Raw genomic sequence first — 18202 nt, 5'->3', positions numbered from 1 at the left:
TGCATGTAGCTTTCTTAAGTTTCTTTTGAAAATCCGAACAAATACATTTTCTGTTGATATTTGAATGGGCTAGAATCTTCCAGGGATAGATATTCACAAAAGGGCATGCTTAAGTAAAGAGGAGAGGGTTTTTAAAGTCTACAATAATGAGATTATTCAAAGTGTTATAGAGATAACGATGCACAGGAGGGAGAGCATGAAGAGGTGTCAAGAGAAGTCAGGGTACAGGAGATACGCAGAAATTAATAGCGATGAGTCCTGAAGGATTTCAGCAGTGAGAAATACAGCTTTTGGGGCCCTGAAGTGAATTGGGATCTTCTGACCTGTCTGAGAATGCAAATATTAGCGACTGGGGGAGGAGGGACTAGCAGAGGTCAGGGCAATGATAGAGAAGAGACAATAGCCCTTCTGCAGCACCAGCCTGTCTTTCACTTCACAAAAGGCTTTTGTAATTTAAATTAAAACTGCTCCTCCTTAAGAAAGGGATCTCTCTTTGGAGTGAGAAACACTGCAACCTATTTCTCTAAGACTTCCCTTCAGTTCCACCTCCCTCCATCAGTCAAAGCATGAATTTGGTTTGACTGGCTTTTTTTGTTGCAGAATTCCAGGGTAAACAGCAGGATGCTGGAAGGGAAGATAATGGTCCGGGATCTTTTTAGAGCGTTCTTTGTATAAGACTTTTTCTGGGAAGTGCTGCTAGATCAGCTCACTTGTGATTAGTCGCAGAAAATCACCGTGCTGAGACTGTCCGTGCATGTGAATTTTGCATGTGTCAGCTTGCAGTGCCCCCATGTCCCTAAGTGTCCATGAGTGGCTGAGACAGTCCTGGTTCACTTCTAGAGACGACTCAGTAACCCTCACTGCCCTGGAATTTGTATTTGCCGATGCAGTGAGAGGGGTACAGCAGAGGACTGTGGTCTGAGCTAAATTTGTCACCCAGAAAGAGAAAGCCTTTGTAGATGGTAATTCGGCCTCTCTCCTTAAGCATCCTCCTACAGCAGTGACTCATCCTCTAAGTTGCCTGCCCATTGCTCTGTTGTAGTGGGAACCTGGATCACTAACTCAGGGAAGGCTTCAGCTTTCAGGGGGTGTGAGTAGATGAGGTGAATCCTCGCTTAAGCCCCAGAGATTTGTTGACAGAAGCCATTTTGTGCTGGACCTCTGTCAAGAAATTCAAAGTGAGGAGAAAGCAGTTGGAATGTCTAAGTCCTTAAAGCACAGCTGAAAGTCCCAGCGCTGTGCAGTGCCAGTATTTTGTGATTGATTTGATGTTATAGGCAGTGTAACAACGACAGGATAGATGTAAGATAAATCAGCCAAGTGTGGTCATAACTGCAGGAATCTTAAAATTCAGGATTGGCTCAGGACAAATCAGTTTTGGAATTATCTCAGGCATGTACTTCATATTAGCAGTAGCTGTTTCTCTTATCTAGTATTTAAAGAAATAATCAAGTTTATTTATTCAAATATTTTATTCATACATGCACTTATTAATTAATTTTAAATAGCAGAATTTCTGACTGCTCCTTTATATTTCATGTAGTATTTATCAGCATTCACCATGTCAGACTAAGAAGTGGGGAAGAAGTTTCAAGTTGCCATGATCAAGGCTTAGTTAATATTTATTGAATTGCCAGCATGAGTGGTGGTTTTGTAATATGGGTACATGTATTTATACAATTACAAAAAATACCCATCAAAAGTATGCTTCAGGTCAAAGGATCTTACCCTTGTGACATATCTGAATTTTGCAACTGAAGCTGCGTTTCTTTTCTGAGGGTCTTTCCAGTTTCACCTGAAATGGAATCTGCTTATTTTGCAGATGTTCATGCAGTCTGCTGTGGGAAGAGATGGTGCCTCCTGTAACTCCTGTGCTTTTGTGTGTGTGAAAGGGTTGTGTGGCTTCTACACCTCAGATTGCCTGAGCTGTTTGCAGAGAGTATTTGATACTCCATGTTGTGTGTGACTTTTTTTTTCTTTTTATTAATCACCTTGGTTAGCTAATAATTTAGTTCCTCTTCAGGGGATAGAGAAAAAAAAAGTACCAATAAGCTTTGAGGCTTTAAAGCCAGTTTGATACACAGGAAGCCTGAAATTGGGGCAATAAAAGATATTTCTGGTGCTATTTCCTCTTACTAAACACCTCTGTCTGTCAAGCAAGTCCCTGTTCAGGTGTTTGCTGATGAATTAATTTGCCTGTAGAGCGCAGCTACAGGTACAGTGTTTTTGCAGTTGCTCTCTTTCACAGCTGTGGCTCTATTGTTAAGGAGAATTTTAGTATAATGAACTCATCTGATGCTTAAGTTCTTCCTTCTTCTCCAGACACTAATAATTTAAAATGTGCTTTTATAGAAATATTAATATAGCAGCCAGTAATTGAGCAGTGAGGGAATACTGGGTTTCCAGTAAGAGGTAGAGTAATAGGCTCTTTAAAAGTAGTGCTGTTGCTTCAGTGTTGCTCCATTTTACATATGTAATGCTAGTAATGTCAAAGGAGTTGCTTCTGATTTCCAATACTCTAACTTAATTTCATAACTGAAAAACCTGACTCAGGCCCAGTATTCTGCATTGTGTACTGGTGTTTGCCCAGGACAGCAAGAGATGATGGAAAACCAGTCATCTGTATTTGCTCAAGAATTACTTCATCTGTCTGTCCAGCAGACTCTAGGATGGACAGCAGTAGACGTTGGTTAACCTGCACAGCACTGCAGGCCATGGCAGGAGCAGCAGAACTGAAGCAGGTTCACCCAGCTGAGGTGTCTGGATTCCAAGCTGGGTGGTGACCCAAGGCTGTGAGCCCAGCAACACCCTTGAAGGGAAATGCTGAAAGATTTGAATAGCCCTGTGCAGTCATTGTTATGTTACTATGAGATTATTTATTGCATTGTCTTTCAGACCTCAGGTGAGAACTGGATTTAACGTGTGGGACCGGGATGCAGGATTTTTGTTTCCTGTCATTTGTGTAGAGCTTTAGCTTATGAACTGCTTATCTGATAGAAAGCAAAAGAACATGATCAAAATGACAAGGTTCAAAGCTAACAATTGAGTAATATGAGCAAGGATGCATTTGCTCTTAAAACTTGAACTTCAGCAAACACTCAATTTGTCAGACTATTTCAGTAAAGCTGAAAGGTTCCCACAGGACCTTTGAGCTGCTATGCTAAAGAAATAGGGTTTTTTGGTACGGAGGCAAAGACTTCTAACAGCCAAATTTAGTGGTAACACTAATTCAAGTGATCAAAAAAAGAGAAATTAAAATTATGCTTGCAAGTTCTTGTTCATATATGTGACCCCTGTGCTGTAGTTGCAAGGTAAAGATGCTAGTGATGGTCAAATGTTGGAATTTATTGTTCACGTCACCTCTTACTTTGTCACTGTGAACACATTTTCTTGGAAACAAGATATCTGCACTTGCAAGAAGCTTTAAACAATTGATGGCACAAGTGTAAAGCAATTATTAATATTAACTCTGAAAATTCTAGGCTCATTTAGATCCCTGGACCCTTGTTCTGAATCAGTCCTGATCACTAATGAGTTTAATGAAATTGTCTCACTTTTCTCTTAAATGCAATGTGACATTCCAGTCAGCTGTTCAGGAAACAGGTTTTACAGGATTGTGCTTTAAGTTGTTCTTCTCCAGCAACATGGGGACCAGTTGCCTCACCGCTGTCTGTTTCTGTTCTCCTTTTCATTTCCCTCAGGGGCAGACACACTTGGCCTCCCTTGCTGTTTAGTAAGAAGTCTCTTGCTATTTCTGAATGTTGGAGGAAGTGTCTGCCTTAAACAATGAATTATGAGAAGGGGCATGAGCAAACTGTCACTGCCTCATCCCAAGTGTTTTGCTTGTGTTACTTCTGCTACATAGAAGATGGAAAATACTAGTTTTCCCTGGTTAAGGCTATATATAAGCTGAGTTCAACAAGGCTCGTATGAAAAGCGTTTAAGAGTTATCCCAGTTGCTTTGTGTGTTTCATGTGTGCAACTGTTTCATGTGACAACAACTAACAATCACCTGATTGTTTCCTTAAAATATATTCTGTGCTTTTGTGGTTTAGAGGTGCTGCAAAGACACTCAAAACAATGAGATTTCATTGAAACAGTAGATTATGAGGACTGTGAATAGAAAAACAAAACACTTTCATACAAAAGGGGCCATTAAAAAGTAGTTATTTAATGAAATGAACTTTTATATTTAAATTTCATTCTAGATTTATAGTATGTTTCTGTTAGTCTGTATTGGAAGGAATTTGTCCAGCATGATGTGAAGCAGAAAGGAAACATTTCACTGCTCATTCTAATTTGTCATAGATTTGCTTGAATCCTGCAAGACTTTGTACTGTAAGACAAACTATAAATTGTGCTTATGCATGACATGAGAAGCATCAGTTGTGGCCTGCTGAGTTTGGGAATAGCAGACCTCTGGGACAACAGCTTACAGTGCACAAATAAACATTATGTTACCACTGAATTTTAAACCAAAACAAGTTTTCTCCGGACTGTTTTCCTAATACTGAGCACATAAATATGGAAGATGGGGCCTTTACAATCTTTGTCAGCAGTATGAAAATTGATCAGCCTGGTTTCCCATTTTTTCCCTGCCTTGTGCCATGACCTGTTCTTGTTTTGGATCCATAGGCTCTTCCAGTGCTTCTGTCTTCCTCTGCTGCCCAAACAAACAGCTTGGGTTGCTCAGACCTGGCCCAGTGTGAGCACAGTGAAGCACTCGGAGTGGCAGGGGAGCAATGCAGTGTGGGGGGATAAGGAGGAAAGATGTCAGCCATCTTCTTATCTCTGCTCTTTGTGAAATTGTTACCCTTGTAAGTCCTGACCAGGGTACAACAAGAAGACAGAAGGAAGCAGAGCCTACTTTTGTTGTCTATTCATCAGTTTCAGCTCTTCAACAGTCTCAGTGATCTGCAGTTGGTTGTTGTTTCAGTTATACCTGATAGTTTCAGAGAAGAGGAAACCAACAGCATATGCCACAGTAGAGATTTCTGCTCTTGGTTGCAATGGAGAGGTGATTGTGATCATCTTGCAGTGTCCTAGGAATGATTTCAGAGTCCGTAGGTCATACTTCCAAGGTCTCCTAAGAAAGCTGACCCCCATGCTTCCACATCTCCTTGGAGGCTAGTTGCTGCACAGATTGAAGGTGTTGCGGATGGAAAGGGTTATACTGTGGAGTCCCTGAAAGCTCGTTGTGAAAAGTGCCAAGGAACAGACCCCTTGAATTTATATATGACTTGTGTAGAGTGTGAAGAGGTTGGAGTAGCCAGAGAGAATGTTTCACTAACTTTAGTGACCAGACAAGCTTTCACCTTTTCAACTAATTCCTCTTCTATAACAAAATATTTTGGAATGTAAATAAGATATAGGCATGAGTTCATAGGATGAATTTTTTAAAATATTCATCCACCACCACCATCTCTCTTTTGGCATCACTTTTGTGATGTTCTGGTCCAAATAAGAATCTGATTTTCCAGCTAAATCAGTAGGTCTCATGAAATATCATAGCACTCCCTTCCCCCAAAAGAGTTGCACACTACTTGTGTAACAGTTCTTGGAGTCTGTGTCACCAGGTGACTAGAGGGCTAGTGCTGGTACAGATGAGCTTAGACCCTAATAAAACAAGCAGCGCAAAAAAATCACTGGGGAAATTTGGGAAATGCTGATCTGAATGTCAGAATAACATCTCTGGGAAAAGGGTTGCTTTTTCCAAGCAGGAAGTGGTTTGGAAGAAAGTGGTGTTGCCATGTGAACGGGAAATGCAGCATTATCTCCGTGAGCTGCTGTTTAATAGCTTGTGGTTTTCACACTTTTTATTTGAATGACTGTGTTGCAAAAGATTCTTCTTGCACCTCTGTAGGTATTGAAAAATGGGGAACAAACTTGTTCCGCGTCCACTAAGTTTTGTTAATTTGAGGGGAATTGCATTTCAGAATGTAGACTATTAAATTTGTAAGGCCAAAATATTTTGTAACTGTCTTATTTTATTATTACTGGATAGACTGCTGTCCATGCGCATGAAGGCAAATCAGAGACTGCTGTCCATGCGCATGAAGGCAAATCAGAAGCTGTAGGAGATTTGAAAGACTATCTACAAAGTTGATTGTTTCCCTTCAAGGTCTTTCATCCTTCTTCCTCTCTCTGCTTCTATGCCTTTTTTATTTTTCATTTGATTTTCCTATCTTCTTTTCTCCCTTTCTTGTGCTCACATCATGTGGTCTTTTCAGACAAGCATCATAGAAAAGCTGTTTTTTAGATTAACAGTCTCCACTTTTTTATTGAGTGGCCTGTAACAGCTAATGTGATTTGCACTTCCTGTATACAGCTTTCTATTATTAGACCCTTCATACTGGGACTGACGTGCAGGTAATTATTAGTCACTAGTGGAGCTGCTAATTATGTAGATTAATTGATCATTTCAGTTGGGTTTGTTGTCTCCAAACATGTTTGTGATTAAAGCAAGGAAAATCACTGCCTGACTTACTGTTAGCGAATGAGTGTCTCTAGAATGATGTGCCACCTTGTATGACTCAGGTGCCTGGTTACTAATGCTGAGCTCTCACACCCAGAGCTGAGGTGGGAGTGCAGCAGCTGTTCCTCCTGTCATCAGGAATCATGCTGAACACTTCATCTCAGGCAGTTCCTTGACTGCTGCTGAGTGCTACAGTTCCTGGCCAGATTATTGTCAGGATGAACTGGCTAGTCCTTACAAAATAACCCTTCTGTCACTAGCACGTGTCCTGTTCCTTTGATGCAGGAATCTATTCTTCAAACTTCTTAGTCCCCACAAACTCCTTTGAGTTCTCCGTATCTAGCTGGAATCTAGCCAAGATCTTTCTGTTTAGCAGTACTAGAGGAGCAATGTGGTTATGGTCCCTGAAATTTGTTCAAAAGCGGGTTGAAAATCCAGGGCTAAAAACAAATGTAGGGTCTCTATGCTTCATTAATTAATGTCTTTTTTACTGGTACCTGCCCTGTAAAGTGTGAATGGCTGATGAATGACAGAGAGCAATGCCTTAGCTGGAACAGAGACGTGCCCCTTTTAGAGCTGAAAGCCAGAGGAACATGTTCACTGTGTGCCAAGCAAAACACCAGAGATGAAGGCATTCCATAAGCTGTAAGTTTGGTTCAGTGGCATTGCTTCTTAACAGGTTGTAAGCTGCTGCTGATCCCAGCAGGCAAAAGGGAAAAAGCAAAAGTGGAGCGTGCACCAGTTGACATGGACCTTGCTCAGGAATAGTTCAGCTTTTAAAGGCTTTTTGTTATCAAGCTGTAAGAAAGCTGCTTTGTGCCCTAAATAAAGATAGGACCAACTTCCCCTCACTCTCTCAGGTGGGTAAGAGAAGTTCTTTCATCCTTTTTCACTGCATTCCCCAGGGCTCACTCCTTTGTATGGGAGGCAAGTTAGAAGTCACTGACAGGACTAGAGAATAAAGCTCTCTTCCCTTCTTTGCAGACGTTATGTAGTTTATTGCAGCAGATTCTGTCCTCAGTGGTTGCCTTTCAGTCTCTCCTGCAGGTATTTCCATCTCTGCTGATGCCTGTGGATAGGAAAATCCCCTGCTCTCAGTTCAGGAGTGCCTTTTAACCAGTAGTTGCTAAACCAGTGGAGTCTTGAGATGGAAATCCCATGAAGTATTCTTTTCTAAACTCTTTCTACTGAATCAAATAGGTTTGTGGGTGTGTTCAGTGCAAATGCAAGTAGGTCCTCCCAACTTCAGTAGCCAGAGTTATGCTTTTCAGGCTGATATTCAGATCACTCTCCATTTGTATCTGGCAGCTTTTTATTGATTTGACTGTTAAAGCCAGAGTTGTGCAGAGCTGAGAGAAGGGGAAACCCAACCTAAGTGAAAAGTTCTAGCATTGCTTTGGCTTTTTTTAACCCACTGAAATAAAGTGAGCAGGACAGTGTATCACAGACACTGTCTGGTGATTTCCATTCCCCTTCCCCGCATACTGAGACTGTTGAACTTGTCCCTAGCCCCAGCTCATGGCTCTGATGTGTCTCAGCTCTAGCAGTGTGACTGTCCCTTCCCTGTTACTGCAGTCCCTTGCTGACACACACCTCTGTGGGCCAAGCACGCTGCCCCAGGGACGGAACAGCTGCATCCTGTAGACAGGGGAAACCTTCAGAGGAGCCAATGGACCCTGCTGTTGTCTACTGCAAGTAACAGATAATTAAAGCTAAAGGCTTCCACAAAGAGAAGACGTTTATTGTCAAGCAAAGCCCAACAGCTTGTGGGAAATGTCTTTGGTAGTGCCTGTGTGCAGCCTGGGGTATCTGTGGTGGGAAGTTCCTAAATGTTTACATTCTTTCAGTCTTAAAGGTTACCAGCCAAATTGTGTGGATGGGAACCTAGAGGAAACAAAAGAGTGAAATCAAACTATTATCAAACAACTGGAACATAAATCTTCTTTTATCTCTGCAGGCATTTCTTCACCGGATCCGACAGAATGCAGTGGACAAAGCTGAGAAGTACATAACAGAGGAGAATGTTAAGGTATTTCTTCTGTCTTCCTTGTTTTCTTGGTAGGTGAAGTGATTTGCAATGAAAGGCTAGATTCAGGGATATGAATACCAGATATCCTCTTGTCATATTGATGCTTATTATTAAGCTGATTCCCTAAGGAAAGGAGCTCATGTTGATAGTTTATCTGTCAAACTGTTTTCCCTTTCTTATAGCTGTCATCTTCCAGTAATTTTTCATATCACCAGCTAGTTTTAGTGAAATTTGACAACAGTGTAGTGTTCTCAGAAATAGTAACTTTTGGCAAGATTTGTGAAATGCTGAGTAGAGTACTGAGGGGCCATTTCAATGTTTTTGAGAGGAATGGCGAGGAATCCACGCCCTTGTCTGTTTGGCTTGACAGTATTCAGTTAGCCAATTTGCATCTGCTGTTTTCTACTAATAGAAATTTGATAGGGCTTATGAGAAGGAGGCAAGAATTTTCCTTTGTGTTTTTGTGGAAAGGAATTGGGTTTTTGTGGGAGATCTACATATTGTGAGACCCTTGCATGAGGAGGTTCCTGAATGAATTTTGCCCTGGCAATAGTTAAGGGACATAGAGAACTGTGAGGTACAGGCTTCTCTAGTGCCTGTGGTCACAGGGGGTGCATGTTGTTCATTAATGTCATAAATACACAAAACACTTTCCTGTAGTTATTTGGCAAAAAATCTCACCTGTGATAGAATACACGTATGCACATGTGTATTCTAGTCACAGGGATCATTTAACTGTCACTATTACCTTGTAATACAAGGTTGAACAAGGGGCCTCTTCCCCTCTACAAGTGCCTTTTCGTGTCACTGAGGTCAGTGAAAGGGAACTCTAAATGCTGCTCTTCAGGTTTGTGAGAAATGTATGCTATTCTGTACTCTGAGCAGTGTAAAGCTGGATCCATACAGCAGATTTTGTCTCCTATTTACAGGTATAACCTTGTGTGTGATACCTTCAAGTCCCTTTCTTCCAGAAAGGGATTTCTAATGCATGGGAGGGAAAGGCAAACTACTCCCTGCTTCTGTCTCCTGCAAAATTAATTTGGCCTTGTGGTTCCATTTACCTGGATGTTCTCATAGGAAATATTCTCAAGACTTAAAAGAGATTGTTGGCATTTATCATGCTCAGGAGTCTGCAAAGATAGCCTTAATTTACAGCAGGTATTTCAGTCGATGTAAAGATTTTTATAGGGGGCTAGGAAAGGGGCAAATACAGTGTAATTTGTTCTTTACAAGTCCCTGTCTGAGCTCTGGATCCTCTCATGGTAAGTTTAGAGCTCCACAGTATTTTGGCATTAGTATGTAGCAAAAACCGCTGACATGTATTAAAACCGAGCAATGTTTTTCTCCTTATGTTTCAGATCTTATTTTCTAACATTGAAGACATTCTTGGTGTTCACAAGGAGTTCCTGGCTGCTCTGGAATTTTGTTTGCAACCAGAACCCCAGTCTCAGCATGAACTGGGAAATGTTTTCTTAAAATTTGTAAGTACAATGACTTAATGCTATCTGAAAATACAGTTTCCTGTCATAAGCTCTCCAGCCCCTTAGCAAGCCCTAATCTCTAAGGCTTGTAGCAATGCTATGACAATGTGTGTCTTGTATGGAAGTTGTAGGTAGGGTGGGAAAAAACTTGTGAATGAGGCTAGAACAATGGACACCACATCAAACTGAGCTAAACAACGATGTATTTTTAGAAACTCTTCCCTTTCCTGTTGAATTTTTTAATTTTTTTCTCACCCATTTGATCGCATTTTATTGCTGAGAATTTGTCTGCTTTTGTTTTAAAAGTTTCAAAAATGCAGTACAATTTCAAGTGCCTCAGAATCAGTATTCCTGCAGGTGCTTGCCTGGTATTGCAGGCAGGGGTGTGTGATGTTCATGCTCCCTGCCCAAACAGCCCTTGCAGCAGCCTGGGGTCGTGGGTTGCAACAGCCGCTCGCTGCCAGTGCTGCGTGTCCCGGCGGGGCTCAGGAGCTTTCCTCACAGCACATGCTCTCACTGTTTCACCCAGGGAGACCATGGGGAACATTTCTTTGGTCTTTTGTTGGGCAGTGTTCTGTTGTTGCAATATGCTCAGAAGTAGTCCTGGAACTTTCTCAGTGCTGCTTTTTCATTATCATCAGATCACAATGAGTCCTGTGGGGAGCTTGCAGTGAGGAAGTGACAAAAGGCCCCTGAATCTTGAATGTATTGGTGTATCCACTGTTGTGATCACCTAGCAAGGTCATTCCTCGTCCTGATTACGAGTCCAGTACTTGTCAGCAGCCAGATGTTAGCAGAGCTGCTTTTCTTTAGAAACTTGGTGTTAAAAATACTTAAAAATTTGGTGAATAGCTTGAGAATTCTGGAAGCACTGTTTTATCCAGACACTGTATTTTTCTAGTGGACCATGTTTTCTCTAAGTTTGTGTATTGTATATTCTCGTAGCAATCCCCAGATTCACCATGTGGAGTTCCATCAGGCTGCAGTGCTTGGGTCCTCTTCATGAGATTTGTGTATCCTTAATGTCCTCTAGAGTCTACATAGGCCTGACTTTTCCTGGTCTGTCTTGGCCTAGAAGAACCTTACTTGGCAACGATCCACCAGCCTTCAGAAACAGAACACTGCTTTTATAGAATCATGGAATCGTTAAGGTTGGAAAAGACCTGTAGGACCATCAAGTCCCAGCACCACCACCATGTTTGCCATTAAACCATGTGCTCAAGTGCCAGCCACACTGACACCTTTTTTGAATACATCAAGAGATGGTAGTTGTTCTGGGCCCAGTATTGTCCCAAGGACCTTTAGTTCAGAAGGATTCAAGTCTTGAGTAGCACCTAAAGCAAGCAAGCAGATTTTGCAAGAATTCCAAAAAAGAAATTATTGCATACTGTCTTTTTGAAGTATTATAAGACATGATGAAATGTGCTTGCTCTGATACTCAGGTGTGAAAAATTGTTTTCCGTCGGAACACAAACATTGTCTGCCCTACTGTACTCCATTTGGTTGGGTGATCAGAAATTCATTGTCTGATGGTAGGTGCTAGAGTTTATTCTGGAGCTGCAGTGCAGTGTGGCTGCAACAGGTGGTGTAGAACATCCTTGAATACTCATTCCAAATCCAGTGTACAGCCTTAAACAAAAAGAGCATGTGAGACATGTCTCAGAAGAGGGCACATGGGCTGGCAGTGGAGTGACCACACCTTGTGAGCACAAGCTTGCTTTTGCAGGGCAGGAAAGGGTGTGACTGTGTGTGACTGAGCATAAGGGCAGAGAATTGTCTGATCCTTTATTTCTGATATTGCCATATTGCTAGAGGTTTGGGAATGTAATAGCGAGAATCTTGTTCTAGGGAAATGTGTGTTATGATCATTTTTTGGAGCAATGTTACATGAGTGATCAGTTTTACTGATCTAAAGTAAGTCTGTGTCATTGGGGATATTGTTACATTGAGAGTTATGTCTTCTGTTCAGGTTTTTGATGTTGACAAGGTTGGTTTCAGCCTGCTTTGAAACAAGAAAATGCCATGCCTTGTTAAAAATATGTTCAAATAAAATGTTGCAGTTTTCTAAATGTCTTATTTGCTTTTTCTAGTCAAAATGGTTTTCAAATTTGCATTAATTTGTAGGCAGTACTAATGAATCTAAAATAATATGTTTGGAGAATAAACTAACCAAACTGAGAACAGTACAGTCTTACTTCTGTCACTAAAACAGAAGGTCTAGCTGTGTATCCAGCAGATTTGCTGAGTAAGAAAGTGCCATTTTTATCTGGTCACATCTCTGACCATAATTGCACTTTAACCTAGAGCAGCCGCAGGTTCAGAATTCCTGGGCTAACGTCTGTAATTATGTAACTGATAATTTCCTCACCAGGCTATGGGAGAACCTAGGACTGAGTATCACCCACAGAGGAAATGAAACACTTCAGACATGGAGCAATTTTAAACATAGTTCTCATATTTGTGGGTCAATGGCATGGGGTACAGCTGGGAAAGACTTGAGGAAAGCACTCTGGTGTGTGTATAATTATTGTACTGTCTTGAGCTTTAGCAAAAGGATTTTTTTCATCACATAAATATAGCCTCCCAAACTCGGGGCACTCAAAGCTGCAGTCAGAAACCTGAGCAGTGACATTTTGTGTGCATTGATGTAACAGATGATTCTGTGTTAATGACTGCTGGTTTTAGCGTCAAGCATGGTACTTGTGTGCATCCAGGGAGTTGAGAAGTGAGTGGAGATGTGGGAAAAACTTCTATGCCTGTTTTACTCTGTAACTCTCCTGTTTTTATGGTTGACAACAATCCTGTTGCCTTTTTTCTATTGTGCTGTGGACCCAGGCCTGCCTTTTCCTGCATCTGGTGGTCAGAAACTTTTGTTTCCTTGCAGCTTCCTAGTATTGCACCCCAATAGCAACATGAATGGCTGCTGATGAAGGATAAAAGTCCTGAACATCTGCATTCCATCTCTTTGCACCATACCCTTTGTGGCTGTTGTTTTATTTGCTCTGTACCATTGTTCTTGTGTTTGGACATACATCTATTTATTCTCAGTTCTTTCTTTTGAAGTACAAGGAAAGCAAAAATTAATTAAACCAAACCCAAAAGCATTTTACAGATTCTGAACATGTATAGCTACCATTGAACATCTGACCAGAATGTCAAATTCTCCTAAACTAATATAAATGCAATTTCTTTCCGTTATGACAATAGCAAAGGGAATACCCAGTGACTGCAGCTGCAGTCCCATGTTTTCCCAAACTCCTTCAGCTGGCAGTAGTTCTTTGCTTGGATCACTGTGAGTGGTCTTAAAAGTACCTAGATGCTGAAAGTACCTTCAGCTGACACAGGAAGAGTGCTAGGACTCCAATCAAAACTCAAAAAAATTAACTTCCAAATTTTGGGGAGATTAAAAGGTTCAGATAGAATGTTTTCAGACCAGAATCCTGCTGTGAATGCAGCAGCAAACTCTGGAAGGCATTGGCTACATGACTTGGTGCTCTGAGAAAGCCTCACATATTACCCTGCAGAGTGCCACACTAATGCTTTGAAATTATTTTTGATATGCAAATTAGCTTGTCTGGGTACCTCCACATGGTGCTGCATTATGGCATAGAAGCTAACCTGAACCAGGAAATAAAGTGCTATCCTGAGAAGCACTCAAAACCGATGTTTTTTGGCTTCTGAATCATTCATTTTGCCTAAAGCCTAATACAATCTCATGACCCTCCTTTTATTCTGGTGAATGCAATAGTGGAAGCTCTGAATATAGTTGCTGAAAGTTCAGCCCTTCCTCCCAGCTTTGAGAGGATCAACTTGGCTCTTGCTGTATCTGCTCAGCATGGAAATAGTTGTTCCTGCTTCTTTTGTGAATCACTCCAGTGTTTCCAGATATCTAGTGTTTGCAATGGGTTCAGCATCTCTGATCATTTTAGACCGAAGGAGTTGCAGTGTGTTTGAATCTGAAAATCAGTAGAACAGAACTTGCTGACCCTGACCTACCAGCTGACCTTCATTTCTTAACAGGGGATTTCATTCCAACATGTGTTGGTGGGTGTGACATGTCCCAGTGTTAGTAGCTCAATCTAATTGTGAAGCTACCCTTCCCTTCCTTTATTATCTGTAATACATTGGGTATTTGGTGTGTATTTGGTGAAATTCTTCCAGTTACAGAAACTATTATATATATATCTGTTAAGTTTTGTCTGCTGCTTGTTTCAGAACACAGTAAACCAGCCAACCTACTGAGGCCTGGCTTCTCACTGTTGAAAGGCAGGGGATTTCCAGCTGACTGCTTTGTGTTATAGTTCCCCTCCAGATCTCAGAGCTTTTTTCAGGCCTTGGCTCTTCCACTTGGCTTTCTTCCTCCTGCAGGAGTGGTGAGCCCCCTTGCTCCTGGCTTTGTTTTGCTTCTGGCTACTTCCATCCCAAGATAGCAAAATTCCTCCTTTCAGGAAAGAATACCAATGATCTCAGTGAAGCATTAAGAGGAAAAGTGCTGAAAGTCTCAGTGCTCAGAAAAGTCTCTGTTAACTTACAACAGTAAGTCAGGAATTAGTGAGAACCTATATACAGTACTCACATTAAGAGTGTCACCCACTTCCTGAAAACTCCAATGCTAATGCCACTTGGAGTCCACCTCTGTTTATAAATAATTTGGTAGCAGACTGCGGCAGAATAATCTCTCCAATGGGGTCTGAGTCAATAAGTCACTTTGTTTTTCCTTGCAGAAAGACAAATTCTTTGTGTATGAGGAGTACTGTAGCAACCATGAGAAGGCACTCAGACTGCTGATGGAATTGAACAAGATCCCCACAGTGAGAACATTCCTTCTGGTAAGCACCTTCTCTAGCACTCTTGACTCAATGATCTGACTTTGCCCTGTGCTCATAATAACTCTTTGCTATCCCAGGAATGCTGGGCATTTTGCAGGTATTACCCACTGCCAGGTATGGAGCACTCGGGGTGGAGGGGTACTGAAATCACTGATGACTTGAGGCACAGAACTGAGCAGTACCAGCAGGAGTGATAGCAGTGGAAACAAGGAAGATTTTCTTTTTAAAAAATAACAGAAAAAACAAGCACAGATGAAAGGAATAATGCAGTAAGTCAGCAGCAAGACTGAGGCTAGTTCCCATTGGATTTGATCCCCTGCTCAGTTCTCTGACCAATTCACCATTTGCAGGCTAATGAAAAAAATGTGACCTGCTTCTGGCACCCTTTTCTCCATGAATCCAGTTGTGGACATGAAATGTAGTCCGGATGAATTGTTTTGAGTGCATCATTGCTGCTCAAATCAAAAGTAACCTAACTCCCATCCAAGGAGGGACTGTGGCCATATAGCCTTCAAACACGCCTTAGAGGCTGGACTGGGAGGAGAAGCAGTCAGTGGGCACTGCCTTCTACTGCTGCATTCCTTACTTTCCTTTCTTGGTTGTTTCTCTTCTTTACTTTCACCCGAATTCTGCTTGATTTTTGAATGTCTTGTTTTCTTGACCATGGATGAGTGGCATTTGTAACGGGGGTGGCACATAGGTGAGGGAATAATTTGTCGCATCAGCTTTTTTCCTAGTAAATTCTGTGAAGTGAAATAAAGACTGTTTTTCTTGCAAAGGACCTGCTTTTCTTTCTGCTCTTTTTTTTTTTGCTTCCTGTGAAAGTTCTGTTCTTTCCCAGTGTAGTACAGCGACATATAAACATCAGTCACAAGCAGGGCCAGAGCATTCCTTTAGCCACAAGATACAGGCCGCAGAGGGAGCCTACCCTCGTGCTGTAGTGTAGGCAGAGTCACTTTGTCATGTCTGAGTTTTAATGAACCTTATTAAACCATTATTTTAAATTACTAAATGACCCTTACCTTGTTCATGAGGTTTTTTTTGAGTGCTTCTGCTGAGGGAAACCAATGAGAAAGGTGAGGGAAGGTGCATGTAAACCATGTCCTTCCCAACCTTCAGAATGTTCTCCACTTCCACTGAATTGACAAAGTTTTCTGTTCGTGTTAGAGACAGCAGCTGGCAAACTGATTACGAGGTACAACAAAGATGTCACACTGTCTACTGTGGCTTGCTGCAGCACCTGAATCCAGGAGACTTAAAATTGCAGTAAATATGGGAAGAAGGGCTGCACTGATGTGTCTGCTTAGCTGTGGTAGTTTCTTCCAGGCCTCCCAAACCAGTGCTACAATGCTGCTATGCAGAGAAGGCAGCACTAAAGTACAAAGCTTTACTTGTGAAGATAGATTTGGCCCAATTGCCCCCTCACAGCTGCTGAAACACAGAATGTGAGAATGTGTCTGAAAAGTCAGTAAGTGTTAAAGGGCAGTTTTGAGCCCAGAGCTAGAGAGAGGGCTGTAAAAAGAGATGGCAAGAATTAAATCACTTGGGACTTGGAAATTGGACAGGGAGCATTGTGAGCTGGGTAGCCAATGCCACAGATCTAGAATAGCCTGGGGACAGGTTATTTTACAGACAATTGTCTCTTAAAAACACCAGTTGGGACTTAGGAGATTTAATGTATGATGCCTGTGGACATTCCTTGAAGAGAAGAATTGAAGAGCTACAGCCAGAAAGCTCACTAAATTTCCGAGTGTGTCTGAGCCACAGCACGCATTTCACAGGGGACAACACTACTGGTGATGCCTCAAAGCAGGCACTTCTTGGCTGAACTGCATTTAAAGTTCACCTTCTGTGTTGACAGGACAGGTTTGCAACTGGAGTGACTTTTGGAGCAAAGTCCATATTCATGGTTGAGCATAGGAATGTGGACATAGTTTATCTGAAATAGACTTGAAGGCCACCTGAAGTTCTTACCTGTCTCTGGCAGCAACCAGTAGTAGAATCATCAGGGAATGCGTAAAAAGCTTACAGTAGGGCAGTGTTGATTTGTCACAAAGATTACAGATTATTGTTACAAATTAAGGACAGTTCAAGGACTATAAGAGTTGTTTTTTTCCCACTGTCATCCCCTGTTCTTAAACTCCCCTTCTATATCAATCCTGAGAAATGAATTTCCATAAACTCTGGAGAAGTTCCATGTGTGCTGGTTAGCCAGCCAGTGTGCCCAGGCTGTTTGTCCAGCTGTGCTCAGGCATAATGTTTTGCCAGAGAAGTGGTGGATGTTATGCAGATGACTAATTTGTTTCAATTCCAGTTCAGTTCAAACACAACAATTGGACTAAAGTTAATTACATGATTACTAGTTAGTAGGCTTTATTTTAGCCTTCAAGAGTTTTCTGGACTGACAGTATACAACTTTACATAGTGAACAAAGACAACAGGTCGTATCCATTGTGGAGGTAAATTGGATTATTTTAAGTAATGGTCCATCTAGGTTTGCTGTTTGCTATCATATTGTTAGAATAGTTTTTGAGTCACCAGCTGTATAGTATTTCTCTGAGAAGATACTATTCTGCGCAGCCATTGTTATCCACTGCAAAGTTTCTTTTGCTGATGCCTGCAGAACTTTGCAGACTTGATGGCTGTATGTCAGACTTGATGACTGTATGGTGAATGAAATGCCATTTCCTGTACCTTAGGTATGGTAAAGTGCTTTCTCACCATAAGGCATGTTTTAGAAATGCAAAATTGTGTCAAAAATCATCTGAAAGCTTTGTGTCTGAGGTAACATTTGTTTCTTTTTTTGATTATAGAGTTGCATGCTCTTGGGAGGCAGAAAGACAACAGACATTCCACTAGAGGGTTATCTGCTGACTCCAATTCAGAGAATTTGCAAATATCCTCTTCTGCTCAAGGTAAACCAGAGAAAGTATTTCTTGAGATGATTGTTTTATTCTTGGAGTGATTCTGCTTTTTTTTTTAGCCCTGACTTTTGTTGCCACTATTGCTTTCCTGATTTACACTTCTGAAAGTTGGATTTTCTCTGAAGAAAATTGCTTTTTACGGGTACGGGCAAAAATCTCCCTGATGCTGGCAGGCTGCTAAATCCTGTTATGGTCTGGGTAGAGCAGACAGGGTGACTTACTGACTAACCAAAGCCTTTTGACTTCAGTGCTCTTCAGATGTTTATTGAGGCTTGTGCAGGCTGTTTGAGCCACTTCCTGTAAAGCTGAGTTCAGCTAGAATTGTGCCTGTGTTCTGAGGGACTGGATGGCTCTGGGGACTCATGATGGGTTATATTTCTCCTGACAAGGTCTCTAGTTTGATGGTGAGCAGGTCAGTAATGATCAAAATCCTTTATCTTCGGACAGCTGTTTGGCAGCTTGTT

At 41.5% G+C, this 18202-nt stretch overlaps 1 protein-coding gene across 2 annotated transcripts in view; it reads left to right on the top strand.

Moving 5' to 3' along the window:
* The window catches only part of PREX1 (phosphatidylinositol-3,4,5-trisphosphate dependent Rac exchange factor 1), a 117599-nt gene that overhangs the window by 42224 nt on the left and 57173 nt on the right, over positions 1-18202 (top strand). For both annotated transcript variants that reach the window (XM_058036047.1, XM_058036048.1), the window contains exons 2-5: positions 8433-8504; positions 9863-9985; positions 14710-14814; positions 17628-17729. In XM_058036047.1, the coding sequence (XP_057892030.1) occupies positions 8433-8504; positions 9863-9985; positions 14710-14814; positions 17628-17729 (402 nt within the window). The remainder of the gene's footprint in view (positions 1-8432; positions 8505-9862; positions 9986-14709; positions 14815-17627; positions 17730-18202) is intronic.

This window comes from Melospiza georgiana, chromosome 17 (genome assembly GCF_028018845.1).
Source record: "Melospiza georgiana isolate bMelGeo1 chromosome 17, bMelGeo1.pri, whole genome shotgun sequence".
In the NCBI taxonomy this organism is placed as follows: domain Eukaryota; kingdom Metazoa; phylum Chordata; class Aves; order Passeriformes; family Passerellidae; genus Melospiza; species Melospiza georgiana.
Note: the sequence above shows the minus strand (reverse complement) of the source record. Positions and strands in the feature narration are given on the sequence as shown.